Source organism: Nestor notabilis, unplaced genomic scaffold (genome assembly GCF_000696875.1).
Source record: "Nestor notabilis isolate BGI_N333 unplaced genomic scaffold, ASM69687v1 scaffold7676, whole genome shotgun sequence".
In the NCBI taxonomy this organism is placed as follows: domain Eukaryota; kingdom Metazoa; phylum Chordata; class Aves; order Psittaciformes; family Psittacidae; genus Nestor; species Nestor notabilis.
In genome coordinates, this window is record NW_009933264.1 from 1 (window position 1) to 23,858 (window position 23,858).

The 23,858-nt window shown below is 38.4% G+C and overlaps 1 protein-coding gene across 1 annotated transcript in view; it reads left to right on the forward strand.

Moving 5' to 3' along the window:
* Nucleotides 1-15,093: 15,093 nt before the first annotated feature.
* Nucleotides 15,094-23,858, forward strand: part of LOC104407485 (protein FAM160A1-like) — a 32,891-nt gene continuing 24,126 nt past the window's right edge. The window contains 4 exon segments of the mRNA XM_010016786.1: nt 15,094-15,195; nt 17,032-17,658; nt 21,003-21,161; nt 23,283-23,369. Coding sequence (XP_010015088.1) covers nt 15,094-15,195; nt 17,032-17,658; nt 21,003-21,161; nt 23,283-23,369 — 975 coding nt within the window.

Here is a 23,858-nt window from a genome sequence, read left to right on the forward strand (position 1 = left end):
TATTCCCCACCCACCCACCCTACCCCCAGCAAATTGCTCATACAGTCTTGTCTTAGTCCAAATAAACTTGTTCAGTCCATCTAGAAACTTTCAAGCTTTGAAGGTTTCCCAATAAATGTTTAAGATTCAGTGACTGTGAAAGAACACACTTGATTCTGGTGTCTGATGCAACAAAACTCAATCACTCCACTTGTAAGCTGATTCATTTCAGGTCTGCTTCCATGTTGTCTTTATTTTGAAATATTTACACTAATCTTCGTAGGTTGAGTTCTTTAATGATTGCATTTCTTTCTACAGCAACATTAAAATAGTACTTCAGATATATCTGAAATGGTCTATCATGAGAGAATCTGTTGTTTAAATGGTTGCTAGCAGTGCAAGATGAATCTCTTTTGTTATCATCCTCTGTAAAATTGATACTTAAAACCCACTGTAATACTCTGAGGGATGTGAGATGAGACAGCTGGTGTAGCACTGTATTTTAATAGCAGAAGCTACAGTCCTCATGGGTCCATTGAGCCCATTGACTGCTTCTGGTTGTAGGTTTGATATGCTAGTAGTCATCCATAATAGTACTGTGTTTTATTTTTTTTGCATTTATCATATTGATGGTTGAGGTGATAGACTGATACACTGTCACAGAGAAAACTGTTTTTTCCCTTGTCACAAAAACCATGGATCTTGCACCCCCAGTCTTGCTGACTTAGAGGATGGAGAGGCATTGCCACAACCCCATCTGTACATGTTGAATCTAGCAGGTTAAATTTTTCAAGTGTTAGCACCTGGGGACTGGTTCCTTCCATTTAGGCTGATTGTTGTGCTATGTGTAATTGCAGGCAGATGCACTTCTGGTACACTCGTTCATGAAGAGAGGTTTTCTACCATTCTTCATTAATTTCTCATTAGTCATATATATTTGGTTTAGTGCTGACTTACTAACAACTTCATTTAGACCAGTCACTCTCACCTCTGTGCCTGGCATAATCTTGGAGCAGATTATGTGCTAAGGTACATGAAAAATGAGGTGGCTGGTGTCAGCCAGCATGGCTTCACTAAGGGGAAATCCTGCCTGACCTATTTGGTGGCCTTCTATGATGGGGCTACAGAACTGATGGACAGTGGCAGAGCAGTTGATGTCATCTACCTGGACTTGTGCAAAGTGTTCAACACTGTCCCATACAACAACCTTGTCTCTAAATTGGAGAGACATCAATTTGATGGATGGACCACTCAGTGGATAAAGAACTGGCTGGATGTCTGCATGCAAAGACTTGCGGTAAATGGCTCGATGTCCAGTTGAAAAACAGTAACGAGTGGTGTCCCTCAGGGATTGGTGTTGGGACCTGTCTTGTTCAACATCTTTGTCGGTGACATGGACAGTGGGATTGAGGTGCCCTCAGCAAGTTTGCCGACGACACCAAGCTGTGTGGCTTGGTTGATATGCTGGAGGGAAGGGATGCCATCCAGAGGGACCTGGACATGCTTGTGAGGTGGGCTGATGCCAACCACATGAAGTTCAACCAAGCCAGGTGCAAGGTCCTACACCTAGGTTGAGGCAGTCCCAGGCACAGCTACAGGTTGGGAAGAGCAGCCCTGCGGAGAAGGACTTGGAGGTGTTGGTTGATGAGAAGCTTGACATGAGCCGGCTCCCGTGTGCGCTTGCAGCCCAGAAAGCCAACCGTATCCTGGGCTCCATCAAAAGGAGTGTGACCAGCAGGTCAAAGGAGGTGATCCCGCCCCTCTACTCTGATCTCATGAGACCTCACTTGGAGTATTGTGTCCAGTTCTGGTGTCCTCAACATAAAAAGGACATGGAGCTGCTGGAGCAAGTCCAGAGGAGGCCACGAGGATGATAAGAGGGCTGGAGCACCTCCCGTATGAAGACAGGCTGAGAAAGTTGGGGCTGTTCAGCCTGGAGAAGAGAAGGCTGCGTGGAGACCTCACAGCCGCCTTCCAATATCTGAAGGGGGCCTAGAAGGATGCTGGGGAGGTACTCTTCATTAGGGACTGTAGTGGTAGGACAAGGGGTAATGGTTTCTAACTTTAACAGGTGACGTTTAGGTTACATATAAGGAAGAAGGTCTTCACAGTGAGGGTGGTGAGGCACTGGAATGGGTTGCATAACGAAGTTGTGAATGCTCTATCCCTGGCAAGTGTTCAAGGCCAGGTTGGACAGAGCCTTGGGTGACATGGTTTAGTGCGAGGTGTCCCTGCCCATGGCAGGGGGGTTGGAACTAGATGATCTTAAGGTGCTTTCCAACCCAAACCATTCTATGATTCTGTGATTCTGTGATCGTTTATTTTTAGTTAGTTTTTCAGTGCAGGGGCTTGGTTGTATGCAAATTCTCCCATAAAGTCAATGAAGGGCCTCCTGAGACATTGTCTGACTCTCAGCACAGGAGGCTAATGTCCTTCAGAGTTCAAGTATGCTTGAGAACAGCAGGAAAAAAAACATTGATGAGCGGAGAGACCATGTATTCTCAAACAGTATTGAAATGCTTTATTATTGGAGTGCCCATGGCATGAATTACGATGCAAGTATAATGGTGTCTGTAGGGAGAGATGAACTTGAAGATAAAACAAAGTACAGGGATGGCAATATATGTGGTGACAATAGAAATACTGTAAGTTTTGTTTCAGCAGAGGAATAACTGGTAAGCTATGTAATAGTTTTGCGTGTACTGAAGTACTTCTGTAACTGATACATCAAAACAAAAAATTGATTTGACATATGCTTCCTAATTCTCAGTTTATTTCCCCTTTTAATTGAGAGGCTGGGAAAAATATTGTAAAATTGTGATTCAGTGTCAAAACCCATGTCCTCAGGAATAAAGTTGGAAGTCTTACTTCTAAACATACTATAGTTACAGCTGACTAATGTTCATGGCCTGTGCATACAGACAGACTTTCTCATGCTCTTCGAACTGTTGCTGCCTTCAGCGTGTGCTTCTCCTTTGGAGCTCTGTGACGACTGGTATGTCACATGTGACTTTGCATAAGGCTCAGTTTGTGATTTTGGATAGCACATTTATTGCTAATTTTCAAGAAGATCATAAAGGTGGATTGAAAAATTTGGAATGAGGAAAAAGTGAGGAGAGATACTGAGTTTCAGGCATGGGAGGTAAGAGTACACCCAACTGTTTGCAGGGAATTATTGGTGTACTGCAGCTTCTTAAGCCTGGACAGCCTCAGACAGAAGGACAGCAGTAGATGTGAGAAGCAGCAGGGTTCCAAAGAGATACAGAGCACTCCCTACTTTTGGAGGTGTGCAGGCAAGAATAAGAACAACATATTGATGGGTGGAACCTGTGCTTTCCCACGCCCATAGAACTCTCCTTAGGTGTTACAAAATTAGATGGGAGAGGCTGTGGTTTCACATTTGGTTATCTGTACAGAGAAACATTCCTGAAACTGTCTTCTTTACTAGGTTTTCATTATTGGTCATTCCAAGTGTTTAAAAGTTTAGTTAGTAATTAAATTTTATTTTTACTGGTTTCTAATATTTACCCCACCTTTTAGTAGATACTGTTCTCCTGCAACATTAGTGAGGTTCCATGTTTTTCACAGCACTCCCTTTATGATGTATAGTCTTCATTTGCCATTCGGAAAGGGCTATTATTTACCTTCTTTTACCCTCCAGGGTGTGAAAGCTGCTAGTTTATCTTCATTCCTCTATGGACTAGAAAGACGCCTGTATTTCTATTCATGTTTTCCCAAGAGTTCAAATGCAGGACTGAAAAAAAGTTATACCGAATTGTTATGAAAGTGTCAGATTACCTGGATCTCTCTCTCTTTAAAAATTGTTCCCTTGATTATTTAGCAGTTTCTTTCTTTGCATACTGGCAACATGCCTCAGACAAGTGTCGTATAGACTATAAATGTTTCTTTTTTGCCAGTGCACTCGTATGTCTTATTATCCAGGCAAATGTAGTCACAAGAATGCAAGGTGCTGTAATGTCATTCAGTTTCCAGCTGCAGAAGACTGGTGGAATAGTGTAATGTATTTTCATAGTAGAGTAGACTTGTGTTATGAGATCAGAGATGAAGAATTAATTTCTATTCTGCATAATGGACAACTTAATACTGTTTACATGACACAAGTAATTTTATTCCTAGGAAAGTTGGAGAACCTTAGAGAGAAAAACATCTACCACCTGTATAAAATGCAATGAAGCTAAATAGAAATGGAAACATAAATAATGTGAATTTTTCTTTGGTTTGGCTTTTTATGCACTAAAGAGCACAAAAATGCCAACAATCCACTTTGGCTGTTTACTACCATATATATTAAAAGCAGAAAATTCAATGTGTGTATAGAAAGCTGTGATCTGTCAAAGTCCATTCAACTTGTGAATCTGTACTAATATTTCTAAAAAGGGTGTTGCTGCAGGAGGAGGGGTTGGTTTTTATGGACCTACGCTCACAGTTAGGGAAGTGTTATTTTATCGAGGTTTGGACTTTGCAATAGGAATAAATATAAACGAATCTTCAACTTCTACTTGTCTGCTCTGAGTTGGAATAGAAAGGGAGAGGGAGAAGAGTGTTCCTGTGCATTTTCCAATGAGACCAAGTACCTGTGGGTTTGTGTGTTGCGAATGGGGAACTGAAGGGACACGATGGGAGTTTGTTTTGACCTGTTTTTTTTCTTCCGTTCTTCCTCATCCTTGTTCTTCAGTGAAGTGTGCTATAGCAATTTGTGGGTCTCATCTTAACAGTAATGTTCATTCAGTGTTTTTTTCCCAAATTTGGCAATTGATAGTCATAAAAAGGAAATTAAAAGGATTTTGCAAGTGCTTTTCTCTTTGCCAGGCCTGGGACATAATTTAGGACAAAGGGAGTTCACCACCCTCTGGAGCTTTCTCTAACCTAAATTGCATGTCTGATGCAAACAATGTCGGTTCACACAGTGTTTGTTCTTTCTGTTCTTTCTTCTTATTTTTTAAAAGAAGAAAAAAAACCTAAACCAAAACTACAAAAACACATTTACATTTAAAAGTGTCAATCCACTACATATAACATTTTATCACAACCCCTGCCTAATGTCGGTTGATACATAGTACATAGGATGAGAGATAAAAATGACTTCTCGGGTTTTAGTAGCTCATTAATTTTACTAGGTTTGAGGAGTAATTTGTGATGGGCCACTGCCGTCTTACAGTGCAGTAAAACAGTTGTCCTGAAGCTGTGTAATGATAAGCTTTTGTTCATTCCCTTCATTCAGCATGTCATTAAGAGGTTATCACTTCAGAGTATAGGAAATAACATTGACTTGGTGGATAAGTATGTTGGGGTGGTAATTCCCTCTAAAATGAGTAGTTTCAGTTAACTGTGTACAGAAAAGATAAACAACAGATTCAAGTAATCTAGTCAATTACAGTCCATGTACTATAATGAACATCTTGAGAAGTATGAGAGGGATTCATTGTGTGATACAGAGCTACCTAAACTTACATATATTTATAAAATAATTCTTTTTTTTTTCCAGGAATAAAGAGAACTTTGTATTGTGAATGAAGTCCTGGAAGGAGAAATAGATATGTTGCTAGTGTAAGTATTATGTTAACAAGTATGCAATATCCATTCTGTACCTAACACTTTTGATTTTTATGGCATATTCTGTCTTTTCTGGACCTTTTAATTTGAGAGACAGATAGAGAGAAGTAACGTGTGGATGTGGACAAGAAAGAGGAATTCCATCTGCAAAGCTGAAGTTCTTTTCTCAGTGAAAACTTAGTGACCATCCTCTGGGGAAGCTTGTTGGTTGATTTGGTTTATTGATCAAGTAATCGGGATAATCTTAATGGTGTTCTGCTACTGTTCTTGTGCTTGAACTGTATTTAGAATATGCACAACCATCTGAAAGTTTGGAAATTAAAAAGAAAAAAAATCTTTATGGCTTCATCATGAAATGTGGAATGTTTAGAATATATGTCTATTTGCATTTTATTGTGGATTAGTGCTGAAAGCATACACGTCTTCTTTAATGTCACTTTGTAGACTTGAGAACATTATTCTTGGACTTCTTATATTTATTATAATGAGTAGTTTGGCATGTTATACAAATCACTTGAAAAATTGCCTTGCATATTGTTGCTGTAGCCATAAAATATATAGCTTAATCTTGTTTTCTGTAATCTACATATGATAATTACAGGTATATTGGTAACTTTTTTCCTAGACCATCTTTCTCTCAGGAAGGTAGTATTTCCTATTCTGTATGTTAGTGCTCTGCAAATAGTTTTAAATCTTCAGAGCATAGTCTTCTACTGCTTTGCTGTTCTCATTCATCTACCTGTCAGGAAGGTTTTCTAGATGGGCAGCATAGTAATTTCCTATTAATTTATTTTATACTTTTAGCTATAGACACTGTTCTACTTGTCTCAAAAAACAACAAAAAAGGAGATGTTCCCTTCACTTCAGCGTCACAGCTTCAAGAAGCATGTGGTTTTCCCAAATTACAAGTGTGTTGGGGCCAAGTTTCTATGTGTCACAGATGTCAGAATTATCTTGTAAAGCAAAATCGATGTTGCAGATTGCATAGATCATTTTGAGTTCTTTCTTCCACTAGCATAACTAGAACATAAAATAGGCTTTGTTAAGTGTTTCTTTCTGATGTGTTGCTGATGTGTTGCTTCCTCCCACTCCTGGATGGTGATGAATTTTGAAATAAACCCTGTACAAAATCTCAGTAGAAATGTGGAGGTTGGCAACAACTGTTTTTTCCCAATAATTCACTTCAATTATGACAAAACAAAATTACTAGTGTAGACACAGCAGCTGATATCTGCAATTCACCTCTTAAGTCAAGGAATGGAAAGTAGCGTTCATTCAGGGATATGTGCTACGCCCTGTGGGGTTGTTCTCTTTCTCTATGAAACTTGGCAGGAAGCATATTCACAGTACGAAGTTTTAAACTGAGTTTTACTTTGCTTGTAGTGCCTGTCTCTCACAGTACAACACTGAATGCTTTGGTCTGTGTGTCTCAGACATTTTAATGACTTGGTTTTCTGTGGAAACATGGTTTTCTTGGGTCAGCAATTTTGGTGGTAATTTGGGAAGGAACCAGCAAAGTTAAAGCCTCAGAATTTATTTTAGTTCAATGACATCTGCTTTTTTTAGTATATAGGTAGAAATGAACTTTGATGACCCATTTTGGGGGGGAATTTTTTTTTTCCAGTTTAGTTTAAGGTTTTAATATGCCTTTTACAACATTTGCCTGCTACTAGCAGACAAGATAGCTCAGTCCGACTGTGCCTGTGTGCTACTAAGAATAGAGATATTTTGGATTTTAAGAACCCTAGCTGCTATTTTATTCTTAAGTTTTTAACCAATGTAACCTGTGTTTTGAACCACTGATTATTACTGAATGTTGCCTTTCTGTGTTAGGCCAAATGTAAGAAGATCAAATACATCAGAAAACCAGGTTTATTACATTCCTTATCTCTCTCTAAAAGGAACAAATCTTACCACCAGAATTGCAACGTTATTTTTTCCCTCCCTGGCTTCACATTTGTGACCTGGGGACATGAACAGGTAGTTCATTCCTCCTGGGACTTAGCAAGAGTAACTTCAGTGACTGGTTCCAGCTCTTTAGTTCCAGTGAGATTGCCTACGTGCAAATGCATGTGGTAGGTGAACACATCCTGTAGTGTATCAGGTAAGTAGAGCCCTCCTTGAGGAGGTCAAGGTCTCTGTCAAGTATCCTGCTTTGTTTAATTACTGTTTTCTTGAGCAATTACTGAGCTTTGGTAACAATGCCTTTTGATGAATTGTTGGTCTCATCGCTTGCTCATTTGTGCTGTTACAGCACTGCAGAGCTGTGCTGTCAGGTGTGCCTCTTGCCTGTCACTGTACTTGCTGTGGGAGAATTGCCCATTCGTGTGTCTGGAGAGCTGCGTATTTATTAAATGCTGTAACCTGAATCCCCTAACATATAGGGGATAACAGCCATAGGATTACACAGATCACACAAAGAGGCTGGTGGTACCTCAATTAGTTGTCTGAGTTAACGCGAAAACAAAATAAACATGAGTAGTGTAGCTTCCTGGAGATTTTAGAAAAAATCAGTTATAGTTTTAACTGCAGCAGGCTGTAGATGTAGATGACTGTAGATGGGACAGTAAGATTTTTGTCTCATGAAATATACTGCATGTAGTTTCTCTCATGAGATACATTTTGTCAGGTAGTCTCTGTGGGCAGAAGTCACAAGACATTCTTACTTTCATGTTGGCAGGTTGGATTAAATTGTGCTTGATGAGAACAGATTGATACTTTGATTAACTACATTGCTTTACAATTTGTGGTGACTTGTTCTCTGTTAGGCTTTTAAACAGATAGCTTTATCAGTGTAAAACATATCTTCTCCCAGCCATACATGGAAGGCATAGTGTCTTTGCAGGTATAGGGTAGAAAACATAGATTGAAGAAAGCTGACTGAATGTGAAATGTTTGCTTGAGGTAGACAAAGGACAGGACAATCAGTGGACTGCAGCATTGAAACATGAAAAGAACAAACGAAGGAGGAGGATAATCATTCATGTAGTTTAAACTGTTCCTCTCATAATCTGCTGCAGCTTTATTGATAGTAGAGTTTCTGAAGATGAGTAGTACTTAACCAAAAAGAGGATCCTCTGTTTCAGTGGCTTTTAACTGCTGACATTTTCTCAGTTGCCTACCACAGGCCTACTTCTCCCCAGTGAGAAAGCTCTAATCCTTCTGCATTCTGGTGATGAATGTGTAGGATCATTAAGGGTGGGGATGTGACTGTTCTTCTTAGGGCTTTGCTTTTGTAAAAAAACTTAGCACAAGCAGGATGAATCCTTTCCTTTGAAAGGATTGATGTCTTCCTTTGAAACGCTCTTATTAATAAAATTTAAATCCTCTCCCTGATCATAGTCCCTAAAGAAAAGCTGACAAATTTATGCAGAAGGCTTTCTTTTCAATCAAAAATAAACAAACCCTGAACAAGGTCCCTTTTAAGCTGGAACTAAGTTGAGGCATGCTAAAATTTGCCACTCGTTTTTCCCCCACTCTCCCTCATCCACTTATCAGAGGCTGCAGAAATGTGATTGCATAGCTATGCCTAAGACCATATAATTTCCCTCTGCTTCTTTGAAGTCGTCTAATTTCAAGCCCCTTTATGCTACACTGATCCATGGAAATGTTTTGATACATGCTGTTTCTTTCACTGCCACTGAGGCTTCTTATCCATCTCTCCATTGCCTCTTGTGTTGTGCCCTGTGGACTGGCAGGGTGGAAAGCTTTGGCCACTAGAGCAAAAGCATGCAGTATGTGGTAAGAGGTACACTTGTGTTTTGAGAACTGTTGAAGAACGCAGTGTTTTAGCGTTCCAACCTTGATACTTAAGCTGCAGAGCCTTGCAGCTTATTTCTGTCTACCTTACTTAGGCAGTGTATCTTTTGTCCGTAAGTTGTATATTGCCTGGGAAGCCCCAGTCCTGTAAACTTACGTGAAACTTTTGAAAAGAGACACTCCAGTGGGAGAGGACTTCACAGGGGATTCTCTGCTAGGCTGTTCTTCTAGTGCACTTTGCAGTAAAATAAGTACTTCTGTGGACTGGGGAGTTCAGCCCTGTAATCAGCTGTGTAAAAAGGGTTGATGATTTACAGACTTCTGGAGGAAAACTGAAAGCAGGTAACCTCCACTAATCCAATGAATGAGTCTCAATCTCACCATTAATCTAAAGCTACCCAGTGCAGTGCTGGACTGCTGCTTTTTTTTAAGCTGGAAATGAACTGAGTTGTGCTAACGTTTTCTTCTCTCTTCCTCCCACCGTCTTTACTTACCAGAAACTGCAGAAACACGGTTACCGACCTGTGTATGTGACTATAACTTTCTCTGCTGCTTAGGGAGTGACAGGTGCCTGTTAGCATGTTTGTAAATGCAACAGTTTACCGGATTTGCAGGAAGAAAAACTGCAACCAACTAACCAAGCCTACAGTGAAAGGTATTTAATATGAAACCAACAAATTTTATGTAGGTGCAAATTAATTGCCTAATTTCAAAAGCTGGTGTCCAGCTTGGCAGAGAATATAGGATGATCTCAGGGGAGATGGTGACTTGTCGCTTTGAACCTCAGTTCCTCCTGTGTGCGGTGTGTATGTGGTGCTTCTTGTTCCACACAAAGATTGTTAAATATATAAACCCGTGGTGGCAGGGGCAGCTACACTGTGTAGGAGAGGAGGGATTAGAGACAAAAGAGTCGTCAGTATAGGCAATCAAAATAGTTCTAGAAGGCACATGTAGGTGGACATGACCATGTAATAGGGTTAAATGACCAATAGATAAGATATGGTTGATTTGTAGAAAGGTTTACCTGCTAAGAAAGTTCTGTTACTGTGTGGCATTGTTGAAGTGTTAAACTGGGCAGTGTTTTTTGGAAGTAGAATTTTGAATGGACTGCAGGAGAGGTGTATTTGCACTTGTCAGAGCTGTCAAATGGTGGAATAATACCTTGATGAGGATTTAGCAGAGAGGAAAGGCTAAACTGTAAAATTTTAACCATGAGCTGATTAAAATGAACATTTACTTTTGTTCTTAGTGGCCCCCAAGTTCACTTCTACCCCTTTCTCCATGAACTAGTGTTTTATAAATTAATTTATTTTCTAACCTTTGGACTTATATAGTCAGCTTATTTGTCCTGTTTGATTGGAGTTAGTTTAACTTCACAGGGAATAATTTAATGTCACAGTTAATGTGGCACATCTGGTCTTGCAAAATAATCAAGAAAACCTACTAATCTAGTAGCAAAATCTGCTTACCACAAACATCATTAATACATTCTTTCTACTACTACTATAAGTAGAGCATGCTAACTTTAGATTGATATGTAACTTAAAAGATAATATCTCTTCCAGTTTAATTACTTTCCTTTTTTAAATAGGTACATTGCTTTTAGGATCTACTCTTGACCACTGCAGTTGTCAGAAGTTTTGAGCTTTGTATGCTTTCTGAAACACTATTACAGAGTTTGAAGTTTTTGAAGCCTACACTGTCTATTAGTGTTTTGTATTACTAAGGAAATTCCAGCATCCCAAGATGGTTTCCAAACTGGAAATATTTGCTTCCTTAAAGGAGCTGATTTGATCTTAGAAATATTATGGCATATTGCAGTCTGTCTTGTTACTTTTAAATTAGAGATGATTAAAAAGCCATGGTAGTGGCTGCTGTGAGGATAATGTCTGTGTTCTTTCACTACTCAGATTTCAGATCTGGTAGCTGGGCTAGATGCAAGTGAACTTAGCTCTCATCAACTTAATGTTTGCTGGAGGCAAGTTGTTTTCAGCTAATAATTTAAATTTAGCATTTTTGATCTTCATTTGATGCTTTGTACAGTCTGTTTATGATGTCTTTGTGCAGTAGGAGTGAACATTCAGAATGAACTGTTTGGGTTGAATTTTACTGAGATGTTCTTGTTTGTCACCAAGGAACAACTGATTTTTTTTTTTTGTCATTCTTTGTTATTAAAGATGTAAGTGGCTTTATTCTTGTAATTGTGTGTACGTGCAGTACACTGTCAGGTTTTAGTTAGAGTATGTAAATGCTGGAGATGATTTTCTATTTTACAATTTGCCAATCACATAATCTCAAAGATCTTTATCAAGCAATGCAGTGGTGTTTGTAGCTCTAATAACAATCACAGTAAATAGACCAGGCAGGATGCATACATCAGCTTGAGGGAACCTTTCTTAAAGTCTTCTGTGAATGGTAGTATAGACATTTCTAGAGTTAGCAACACTGAAAGCTTTTATTCTTCTGATCGTATGCCATCTGATTCTGAAAAACATCCAATTTGAGTCATAATGCTGGCAGTTGTTAATGATCTGTGTATCTGAAAACTCACGGTGTTATAATTTGAGTGTGCCCAAATTGGGACTTGGAAATAGCAAGGTGTTCTTAAATATCTTGGATAAATAGGGCCTTAGGGGACTTTATGCAGGAAATGGTGGGACACCTTCTTGTCTTGAAGACTTCTTTTACAGGGGCTATATCTGTTCTTTGTATATCATAGCTAGACTTAGGATATGCCTGTGTAAGTAAAGATGTCCATGCTGTAAGTGCAGACCATAGCACTCAGCTGCTTAGGCAGAAAGCTGTTAACAGAGGCAGGACTTGAGTGTTCAGTAACAGGGTGGTGGTTATAAAGTCTTACACAAATGTAACTAAGTAGCACTTTTGTGGAAAGTGAGCTATCTTACTGGACACACAAACATAACAGTGGCTCCGTCACTGGATCTCTTGGCATATTGCTGTATTTTGAACCTGTGGTGAGAGATGTTCTGTGTCTGTTCACTTTCAGTCTTTTCATAGCTGCAGAGAAGTAGGGCAGTTATTTCAGGAATCTGTAATGACCGAAGCACCAGTATGGAACCTCTACCTCCAAAAAGTGTGTTTGGAGAGCTACAAGACTGAAGTAGTTATTTAAAGGAGGGTCTGTCTCATGGGGATGGAATGAGTACTGTCTTGAACTTTGTGGAGTCTGAGGTTGGGATAGGAAAGATGCATGAGGGGAAAAGAAAATTGCAAAGGCTGGGGTGGACAGAGAATTAGAGCAGATCAGAGGAGAAAAGAGGGTAATGGGTTAAATAGTTTTGGATTGCCTGTGTGCTCATCCTAGAGCTCTGCGTACAACTCGAGTCATATCACTGATCTTTGACTTTTATCAGGATTCCTGAAGAAAGACATAATCTCCCCTATTGTTGTTTACTATCTGAAACAGTGGAGGCTGATCTGAAGTTTCTGATTCTATTCTTGGCATCATACTGCTGTACTGCTGACAGGATTTGTCATGTGATAGCTAGATGTGCAATATCAGTTTCTTTAAATTCTTAAATAACATGCAAAGTCTGCATTGAAACAACCTCTAAGTTGTAAAGTCAAGCAATTTGTAAGTACCAGAATTGAGCTTGCCTCTGCTTTGCTAATTAAGTTCTCTTGCTGCACCTTATGATACCATCTTTAATTACACAATCACATTAGTTTTTCCAAAGCTGCTTGCTTCACTTCATGCATAGGACAGATTTGCTCAAAGGGTGAATCAGGGCTGTGTAGTGAAGGACACCTTTTGCCTGGAGAAGTCTGTTGAACTTTTACAGAAATGGAAAGATTCTTGTTTGAAGGAGAGGGCTGGCAAAGAGGGAGCTGACAGTAAGTGGACAAGTGATCTGGAAGAATAGGTTAGTTAAATATTCCTTTGGATTATTAGGTCTGGTATTAGGCAAGCTACTTAAAGCAGGTTTATTCTAAATGGTCTCTGAGCATTCATCTTGTTTTCCGAGTGGTTTTTGGCAGAAATATTAAGCTCTCAGAGCTGCAAGCACAAACCACCAGAAGCTGTGCATTGGACGTACAGTGGTCCCTACTATTGTCGGTAATGATGAAGAACCAGATCCTAGGCCTCTGGAGTTGGGTTCTCAAATCCTTGCTACTCTGATCTCTGTTTGAACATGTGAATATACATATGTAGATACAGGGGAATGCAGACCCATCTTTGGCTTTTCGCTTGCATTAGAAATATTGAAGTTGTACCCCGTATATTTGTGGACATTTTGAAAACAGTGAATGTTGCTGCTGCTTTTGAGACAGGCTGTAGGTTTTCCTGTGCTAACAGTTTCAAGAATATAAGCACATGCAGGAAGCAGAAATGTCCTCTGTAAAGAAAAGAATTTTATCTTTTAAGATATATGTAGAGAAATATGTGTTACACTGGTAGAAAATTGCTACGTGGTCTGTGGCAATATAGGCTAAAAAATTTCCTGATGTGTTTCACTAAGCCAATGAATGCTCAGGGACCTTGGGATCCTAATGAAGACTGGTGAAAAGGAGAGCACTTCAAAATGGAGTCTCTTATGGAAATCAAAGCCTGCTATGACTTACATGAACTGTAGGAACTTGCAGTGCATTTGTTGTCTTCCTAAACTCTTTGTACACTGGTGTTGTGGAGATATGGTTTGAAAGGGGTTTGGGGGGGGATGCTTTGGTTTTTGTTTGGGGTTTTTTGGGGGGTGTTTTGTTTTGTTTATGCTATGGCCCAGAACAGAATTAAATTAAAAGCCTAATCGGTTTGTAAAAAGGAGACTCAAAATGTAAAGCTTATGGAGGGGAAAAAAAGGAGGGAGGGACATGACAACTGTCTGACATAGATATAGGTGCTTGAGGGGATAATATGTTCTCTTAAGCCTCTCAAATATCTGGAAGATATGTGTCTTCGTTTCATTTTAACTTTACCCTGAAGGTGTGCAACTACTTTGATACTCAGATATCTAGGATATTAAATAATGGATGAAAAGAACATTTCAATGTTTGGTCTTATTCTCAGAGTCCTTTAATATGACATCTCAATTTATTTGGCTTTGGATACGTGAAGGTTTTATCTTTTATGTTGTTTGTAGTTACTTTGGTATTGATACAGATGCATCCTTCTACTTGCATACAGTGTTCCATAGATATTTTCAATTGTTTATGATATGATTTTGGCCAGAAAACTTTAAGTATCTGTAACTATACCTATTCATGGAAATACTGGTTTCAAAAAACAGAGAAACAACCTGTACTTTTTTATTTTTCACTTGTGTAGTCTATACAACATTAATTACTAAGCAGCTCTGATGAGAGACATGGTCAGATGGCAAAAATGTCATAATGAGGAACTGAATATGTAGTATGCATAAAATGTTGACTGCTTGAGCTTCTGTTGTGCTTGTTTTTTTCAGTAGCATTTTAATCCTGTCACTGATCTCAAATGTTTGAGCATTAGAAACTATTATCATGAGGAAAAAAAATGAGAAGATGGTCCCATATAATATGCTTTAAAAAGTTCTATCCTCAAACTGAATTAGAAGAAAAAAAGGTTTTATTGTTCTCTTTAAGTATATTCTTTTTTGTTATACGCTGCAATTTATTGTGCATATGTATATGTGTGTTTTGTTTTGTTTTTTAACAGATTTCTGTGGATACCAAAGCTCAAATCACAATACCAGTCTCATCAGGATGCTTGAACATCTGTAGCTAACTACAGGATTTTAAAAAGAAATTCAGCATGGCCTAGTTGGCTTCCCCTTTGGAAAACTTATAATGTCCTCTGGAACCAGTATCAGCAAAAATCGTCAGGCTCCGAGCCTGCAGGGTGTTGACCCAGAAACATGCATGATAGTGTTTAGAACTCACTGGGCACAGGTAATGTTAATTAGTTTTATTGATTTGAAGTAAGGCTGCATTAATAGGAATTTGCTTCATTCTTTCTTTGGGATAATCCTGAATTGCACAGGAACAAATGCCTTTAATGCAGAATGTAGTAGATGACACTGAAACCTTCTTAAAACACAAAGGTAATTGACCTTTCAAGGTATGGTTAGGCTTTACTAATCACACTTCGAACTTCAGATTTGCATCTAAATGGGAAGTGGTAGGACAAGGTAATTTCTTATGGAAGGCCTAGGTTTTCTTACTGGCTTTTCTAGTGATTCACAGTGACTTGTACCCTGTCGCAAACTTCTGTGCTTCCTTTCCTTATGCTGCATAGGGGTTGCTTATCTTTTGTGAAGTATATTAGATGCATGGTGCAAAGCTGTATGCAGTGTTGTTTGCTGTGGATAAATGTAGATTATGCACTTCAGCATATTCCAAAAATTGTTTGCATGTCATCAGGATTATAATTGCTTTTAGGCAAAGATGTTTTGCTCTGAGCACCACAATACAAGGTCTTATTTGCTGCAGTAATATGAATAACGATTTATGTAGAATTGATTTCTGTGCTGCTGCTTTTGCTGTTTTTTGGCCATCCTGAGGGCAAGCTGGGTGAATGGTGGTGTTTCTGAGATGTTTCCAGAGTCAGAGGAGCCATCATTCAAGACTCACCTTTTCTTGCTTAATTATAGTGATGCTGTCATGTTAGGGGAGCCGCTGTTCCTTTGTGGTTTTGTGGCAATTATCCTCCACAAAAAGGCTAACAACAGTGGTTGTTTCAGAGGCAGCAAGCTTCATCGATTGTGTGGAGAACGGAATTTAATCCAGGGGTATAAGTTCTGGTATGACAAATGTTACTCAATCCTAAATCCATATCGAATGTTGCAAGAGTATGTGGGTATTGGTGACCATTTGGTATCATGTGTTCAGTTCTGGGTCTGTCATTACAAGAGAGATATTGAATTGCTGGAGTGGGTCCAGAGAAGGGCAACAAATCTGGTGAAGGGTCTGGAGCACAAGTCTGATGAGGAACAGCTGAGGGAACTGTGGGTGTTTAGTCTGGAGAAAAGAAGGTTCAGGAGGTACCTTATCGCTCTCTACAACTACCTGAAAAGAGGATGGAGCGAGGAGGTGGCTGGTCTCTTCTCCCAGGTACCAAGTGATAGGACAAGAGATAACGGCCTCAGGCTGTGCCAGGGGAGGTTTAGATTGGATATTAGGAAAAAATTCTTCACCAAAAACATAGTCAGGCATTGGAACAGGCTGCCCAGGGGAGTGGTGGAGCCACCATCCCAGGAATTGTTCAAAAGATGTGTCTTAAAAGGTCTTTTCCAACCTAGTTGATTCTATGGCTTTATATAAAATGTGGCCAGGAAAGATTAGCTTATTGGGCTTCTGCTACTTTTTCTACTGTGGATCATCTCATGATATTGATACTCTTGAGCACAGTTATTCTGGCTGAAGAGCAGGCCCTTAGATTTCAGTCCTCTGTGACAAGGAAACTTATTCCAAACATCACTGAAACTTAATTTCTGAAGGCTAAGGGAACTTAGTTTATCCATACTTCAGAGAACCCCAAGTTTCCAGCAATAAGAAATTGGAAAATTTAGGTATTATTACTATTAAAATATTAAATATATAAAGTATGTATTATAACATAAAATATTTTTTAAGTGCACAAAAGCATTGTTTTGGCCTCGTATGTGTCAAATGTGCTACTAAATTTAGAAAGGTTGACATACAAAACTTATGAGCATAAGAAGAGTTTGCAAGTGAATATTTTTTAAAAAGCATTCAAACAACTGATGTGCCTTTGTTTCTCTTTAGGTTGTGAAAATCTTAGAGAAGCATGATCCTTTGAAAAACACTCAGGCAAAGTATGGGGCAATTTCACCTGATGAGGCTAGCACTGTTCAAAACTATGTGGAGCACATGCTTTTCTTGTTAATTGAGGAACAAGCAAACGATGCCTCAATGGGGCCTATTCTGGAGTTCGTGGTCTCAGAAAACATCATGGAGAAGCTTTTTCTTTGGAGCCTCCGGCGGGAGTTCACAGATGAGACAAAAATCGAGCAACTCAAAATGTATGAAATGCTAGTAACCCAGTCTCATCAGCCTTTGCTGCATCACAAGCCCATCTTGAAGCCTTTGATGATGTTGCTGAGTTCCTGCTCAGGGACAGCCACTCCAACAGTGGAAACAGAGTTGGTTGTCCTCTTGAACCAGCTCTGCTCTATAATAGCCAAAGACCCCTCCATTTTAGAACTGTTTTTCCATACCAGTGAGGACCATGGAGCTGCCAATTTCCTTATATTTTCCCTGCTGATTCCCTTCATCCACCGAGAAGGAACAGTAGGCCAACAGGCCCGTGATGCGCTACTTTTCATAATGTCTCTGTCTGCAGAAAACAATGTTGTTGCAAACCACATAGCAGAAAACACCTATTTTTGCCCAGTAAGTTGTTCGTTTTACTTGATCTTCAATGCTAAACTATGTCCCCTGTATTCTTCTCATTCTTTTATAAAGATGTGTTACAACACATTTATTTCTGCTAACAGCTATTTCACAAATTGTAATGCTGTTTAAACCAAACACTGCCTTACTTCTTGTTTCCATACCAATGTCTTGTGCTTTTAGGTCAGCACAAGTGTTTTTGCAGTCACACAGTGAACTGAATTGGGAAACTGATGGAAGTTACAGCTGAACTTGGTGGGAGGGAAACATGTTGTGTCTTACTCTAAGACCCCTATGAGATTCTGGGGGTGAAGGGAGTGAGAAATAGGAATAAGGTGTTCTGAGGCTATTGTTTCTGGTGGCAGTTCTAGTATAAGCAGGCTGTGCTTACCACACTATAATTTCACTTCAAAAAATATGTGAAAATAGTGTGAGTGTTACAGAAATGTAATATTTTTGCAAGATAAAAGGGAGACTTGATCTTTCTTACAGGATTGGACGTTTCTATGTCTGTCTCAGGCAAACTACCATCTTGCTGTGTTGTACTCTTACAACACTTGGTAGTAGTATTGTGTTGTTACATCTGGCAGATCAATCTTACTACATGAATAGAAAACGTTTGCTGTTAAACAAGTAAATAATATAAATTGACAAAAAAAGCTTCCCTACTGCAGTTTTAAAGCTAAAGCAGAATGGGCATGACAACAACTGCTTCTTCATGCCTTATCAGAAAAGTCAGTTTGAGATAGATGGGTTCAAACCAAATATTCTGTGGGAAAATTGCTCTGATGTGACAGTTTTTGGACTGATTCTTTTATCTTCTGTGTGGCTTGCATTCTAATTTAATACATGCTAGAAAAATGTAGTGGAGGGCAGCCTTACGTAGCTGCAAAAGCAGAGAGCTTTAGGGCCAAGAACACTAGAATCCCTGCCTTAGGCATTAGTACATGACAGCTATTCCAGCTGTAGGTTTCCATTTACTCTGAGATTGGGATGCCCTTTGAGCAGTGGGGCAGAACCAGGCTGGCAGGCTGAAGGAGGCCTACAGGTTCCAAAACAAAACTTCTAATTGGTTTCCTTTGTCAGTTGTAAATATTGCATTGAATTTTTTTGTGTTGGGAGACTCCAGTTGACCTTGTTTAATAGGTGCTGCTGAAGAATATGAACTTGATTCTCAAACTGTCCCTGAGACAAGATACCGTTATTAGATCCATGCTGTAACTTCCATAATTACATCTTCCAATTAATTAAAAAGAAAAACAGCAGCCTTTTTACACTGAAGATAAAAGCCAGCTGCATTAACCTTCCAACAGCAGGGAGCCGTGATTGACAAACATTCTAATTAGGAAGGCTTCTTGTCAAAATGTGCTAAAGTCAGACTTTCCTGAACGGTAATGAGACTGGCCTAAGTCTATAATAAAACTTTAATGCAGTGCTATAGAATTACCTCACAAGCATAACATCTTTTTTTGAATTTGAGTGAGATGAGCTGAAGGAACAGGTTTTCACTGGTGGAAGATTCTTTAGGTGTCAGTGGCATTGCTGTATAGCACTCAGATCAGTGCATATGTGGCCTCAGCTGCCCTGCAAAACGGCTTGTGCAGTCCTGTGCTTATAGGAGTGGCATTTGGGTGGCACTGTGTTATTCTCTCTGATTCTGGGGCCAAGGTGGTTGGTAGAATATAGAGTTTTCTTTACTATGCCTTAATGCATTCTGTATTCAGAATTGTAGGTTAAAAAACTATGAAGAAGGAAGGGGACAGGCTGTAGTAAGATACATCACTAGCAATTTTTTTTTAATGCAGAATGCGTAGACAAACTGTTGGGCAAAGTTATCTGGTTGTATAGAGAATTCTGTCATATCATTTTTCTCATGTTTTGACATGAAGATGTTGTCTGTTTAGCATTATAATAAGAAAACAATGTTTCTAAAGAATTGTGAGCAGGACAGCACCTCAAAGTGTCTCCATAAAACTTTGTAAATATCTCACAGTTAAGGAAAGCAAGTATTAAAGCAGGAGAAGGTATAGCTCTGCAATGTCCTTGAAAAGTTGAGGCTGCAAAGAAATAGAAACACTATGGATATGGGAGGAAAGGAAATTATTATAGGGAAGAAATTGGCCAGATAGCAATTGATTATATATTAACAGCACATTTTAATCATATAATATGTTTGGGATTACAAATCAAGTATCTTTTGTGATTCAAGAGAAAATAAATAAATCGAGGAGACTGGTTTGCAGAGAGACTCAATGGAGAGAAAGAAACTGCTGGAGATGCTTGTAGAAGATCTTCCTAACTTTTTGTTTTGAGCTCTTCTACCATGAGAGAGAGAAAAAGTAAAAAATATTCTGTAAGAGTATGATCGTACAGATAAAGCTTTGCTCAATAGCCTTAGCTTCTTAGCTTTTTAACATATCCCCAGCATCTTTCTTTTTACATCTATGTATCTATGGGTATATAAAAAAAAAGTAGCACAGTGTGTTAAACCACTAAATTTTCCACGGTATTTATTCCCCCCCCCCCTTTAATATTTGGCTTAATTATGTATGCCAGAATGAATCCATCTTCAAAATTTAGGAATGGAAAGCATTCAGAAAGCCAGCCTTTGTCTGACTGGATGGGTTAGCAATTATAATTTATTATGCTTGTATATGATCAAAACCTGATTCCCCCTTCTGTGAACCCTTGGTCTTTGACCTGCACATTGTCAACTGTTTGTTTTCTAATCAATAAGACATTTGTGTTTCATCTGAGTTTGACTGTCCAGCCCTGTAGATGTCAAGCTGTAGCTCTCTGTAGAAATAAGAACAATTTTTACAGGAGTCTGTTGAATGAAAGCTTAAAAGGTTTCCATCAAACTGAGTCTTAAAATTCTTATTAAAATGAGAATCATCTAAAAATTATCCTAAAGTCTAAAAATATTTAGAATTTTTCCAGCTTCAAATAAATTTAGTAATTAAAAGCCTGGCCTGAAACTAGCAGAATTCTAGATATATTCAGTAAAATTTACAAAACCTTTTTGGAAATACACTTTTTAAATTGCAACTGAGAATGCAGTCTTGTCCTTCCATGATATATTCTACATAAACCATCCATAAACCTTAATAACACTTTTCTCCCATCTTGTTCTCCTAAATACCAGCTCTTGAAAGAAGAATATATGGAAGGCTCTCTAAAATATTCATGTCTTTCTGCCACAGGACTCTTTCAAAAGGAAATTAAATTAATCTCAACACTCTCATGTTACTAAAATTAGTAAGAGAATCCATTTCTGGCATTTCTGTTCGAACAGATGGATGGTTGGAAAGTTAACTTACTTCTCTTCTGGTTTTGAAATACAGGTGCTAGCAACAGGACTAAGTGGCCTCTATTCATCTTTGCCTGCAAAGCTGGAAGAAAATGGAGAAGAGTGGCACTGTCTGCTGAAAGATGACTGGCTCTTGTCACCAGCCCTTGTACAATTCATGAATTCCCTTGAATTTTGCAATGCTGTGATACAGGTAATGGAGCAGAGTTGGCCTGCCCTTTTGAAGTAGTAGGTTTTTTATATGTTCTGCAGAAGTTTGTATTTACAGAGTTTATTTACTTTTAGTAATGGCATGGACTTTTTAAGATACACTAAAATAAGTTGCTTATAAAATGAATGCTTTGTGCTGTTTGTCCTGGTTATAAGGATGAATTAATATGTTTTTTGGTTTTGGGTGACGTATGTTTCAAATGGAAGCAGTAGATTTGTGTGGTGGCTAGATACTTCATTATGTAATTGGGAGGATTTTCTGGGTTAAAAAAAGGAGCTTATTGCATTTTAATACCACTGTCGATACTAGAAGTAAATTGAATGCCTTCACATATGAGAAAATGTAGTTTTTATATATTTAAGCACTGAAAAACATTCTATGTTTCTCTAAGCCCTCTTAATAGTATGCAGAGGAAAATAGTCTGTTTTGCCTTTTGGCAAATACTGCATAAGGAAAGCTTTCCGAGCAGAATTTAGGTATCTTCCAAGAAATATATACTCATTTTAGATTGGCCTGTTTAGATTCTGTTCTTAATGATTATTTCTTGATTATTTTTTTCTTCTCCTGGCTTTGATCCCTTTCTATTTTTCTTTTCCTCTGATCTAAATATAAAACGAGATTTTTGTTATTTTATATTGTTTTTAAAGCTAGTAAATCCTATAGAAACTTTGTCCAGTATTTTATTAAAACATGATACAAATTCTACAGAAACTGTGGGTTTACGCACTACTTGAGGAAATGTGATGAATAGGATTGAAAATTTAGTGACATTGACTGTTAAATAAAAGATATGTTTTTATGAGATGTGCAAAATACAGTGAAGCAACTGATTGACTCTTAAATCATTGAGCAGGAAAATAATAGTAGCTGTCATTCTTTAAATGCAATATAAAGATTTTTAACATGCATGTTTAATCGTGAAGAGGAGACAATATTAATTTTGGTGTCTAAGCAGAGTTTTTGTGCAGATCTACATTTCCAGGAGGTCATATTTGATACCTTCTTAAAAAATTGATAAAAAGGTTACCACAGACAAATTAAGAACATATTATTTTAAACTTAAAATGGTTAACGATCTTCAGCTGACATGCAGAAAGATCAGTTTCTGACTACTACTTGAGTGTGTATAGTCTTTCTTCAGCTGAATTGAAAGCTTAGTTACTGCAGAAATTTGTATTCTGTGCGTGGAATGGTCTTCATGGTGTGGCTTGTTCTGTGTTGACCCAAAAACTTCGGCCAGACATTAAAAAGGGAGAATGTAGCCACTTGCCACTTACTAGTTTTCACCTGGATCTCGGCAAAGGATGGGTAAGCCTTCTTCTTTCCCTTTCCAAAGTAAAGGTTAGAAATGAAAGGAAGTCTGGGAAGAACTGCAAGTGGGAAAATGTATTTGTGGCCACATGTAGGCTGTGACATTCCAGTCTGTATGTAAACTTCAAACAGAATATAATAACATACAGTGCTTCTGAATGGAATATTTTTTTTTCTTTTATCAAATTTCTTTTAAATGCTTTTAAATAATAATGTGTTCTCTTTGTGAAAGTAAAATGAATGCTTTATTATGAAAGTACATTTTTGGCTTCTAATAACAGTTCATTTCTTAAGGCTTCAAACCGCCCTATTGTATGAATACCCTATAGCTAGAGAGTGCTTTGGTTTACCCACTCTTGAACCACAGGAAAGCAGCTGTTCTTTCAAGCTTTTCCTTCTTGTAGGAGGACAAGTTAACAATGGCAAATCCACCTTCAGGTGACCCTGATGAGGTTGCAGGAGCTAAATTTAGAATCTCAAATCTTCCTTTGATGCATGGGTATACACTCTTTTCTGTCCATCTATTCATCTTTGTCAGCATGCAGAGAGATTGAAAAGCCCTGTTCTCTAACTTTGGCAGGCTTACTATAATTAAACAGAGTTTATCTATTTCTTTGAGGAAGGAAAGATTTTTAAGAACCTGAATCATAGTAAATGCTGGTAAGAAGGGCAAATGAACATGTCTTGTTAAATGGGAAAAGGTTTTAGTAGTGCATAATAGTAGTGTGTGCCCCGTCTTGTTTTAAATCTCACTGGAACTGTTCTGTGTCTTTCTCTCCCCCATCCTCTTAGGTGGCACATCCGTTAATACGTAACCAGCTTGTCAATTACATTTACAATGGATTTTTGGTGCCAGTAATGGCTCCTGCGCTCCATAAGGTCAGTGGTGTATGCAAGCAGGATAGGAAATAATAACAGGCAAAAAGCATTATGGATGATATCTATGTAAAGATACTATTAAATGTACTGTCAGTAGTGACTTCATATAATTGAGAGAGTTTCTAGGCTAATTTTCCATCTTTTTATTTCATACTTCCTATTTACGTTGTAGTGAGTATTGAGCAAGATACAGGGATTTCTGAAAATGTTTAAGATTCTTAAATGAAATGAAGAACCAAAATATTTTTGTTGCGCTAGGCTGACATATCATCAAAAAAGCAGTGACTTTTTAGGCAACGTGTCATCATGGCAGGCATGTTTCCATGAGGATTATTTTATTCCAAATGAACATTTTCCAAAAAGAAAATGCCCACAAGGAAAAAGTTCAGTCAAGAAATATTACACTAATTTTAGCAAGCTTGGTATTGTTTTGTAGTTCCTTATTACAGTTGGTAAAGCTACTTCGTAGAGAAGTGGAGTTTGGTGTGA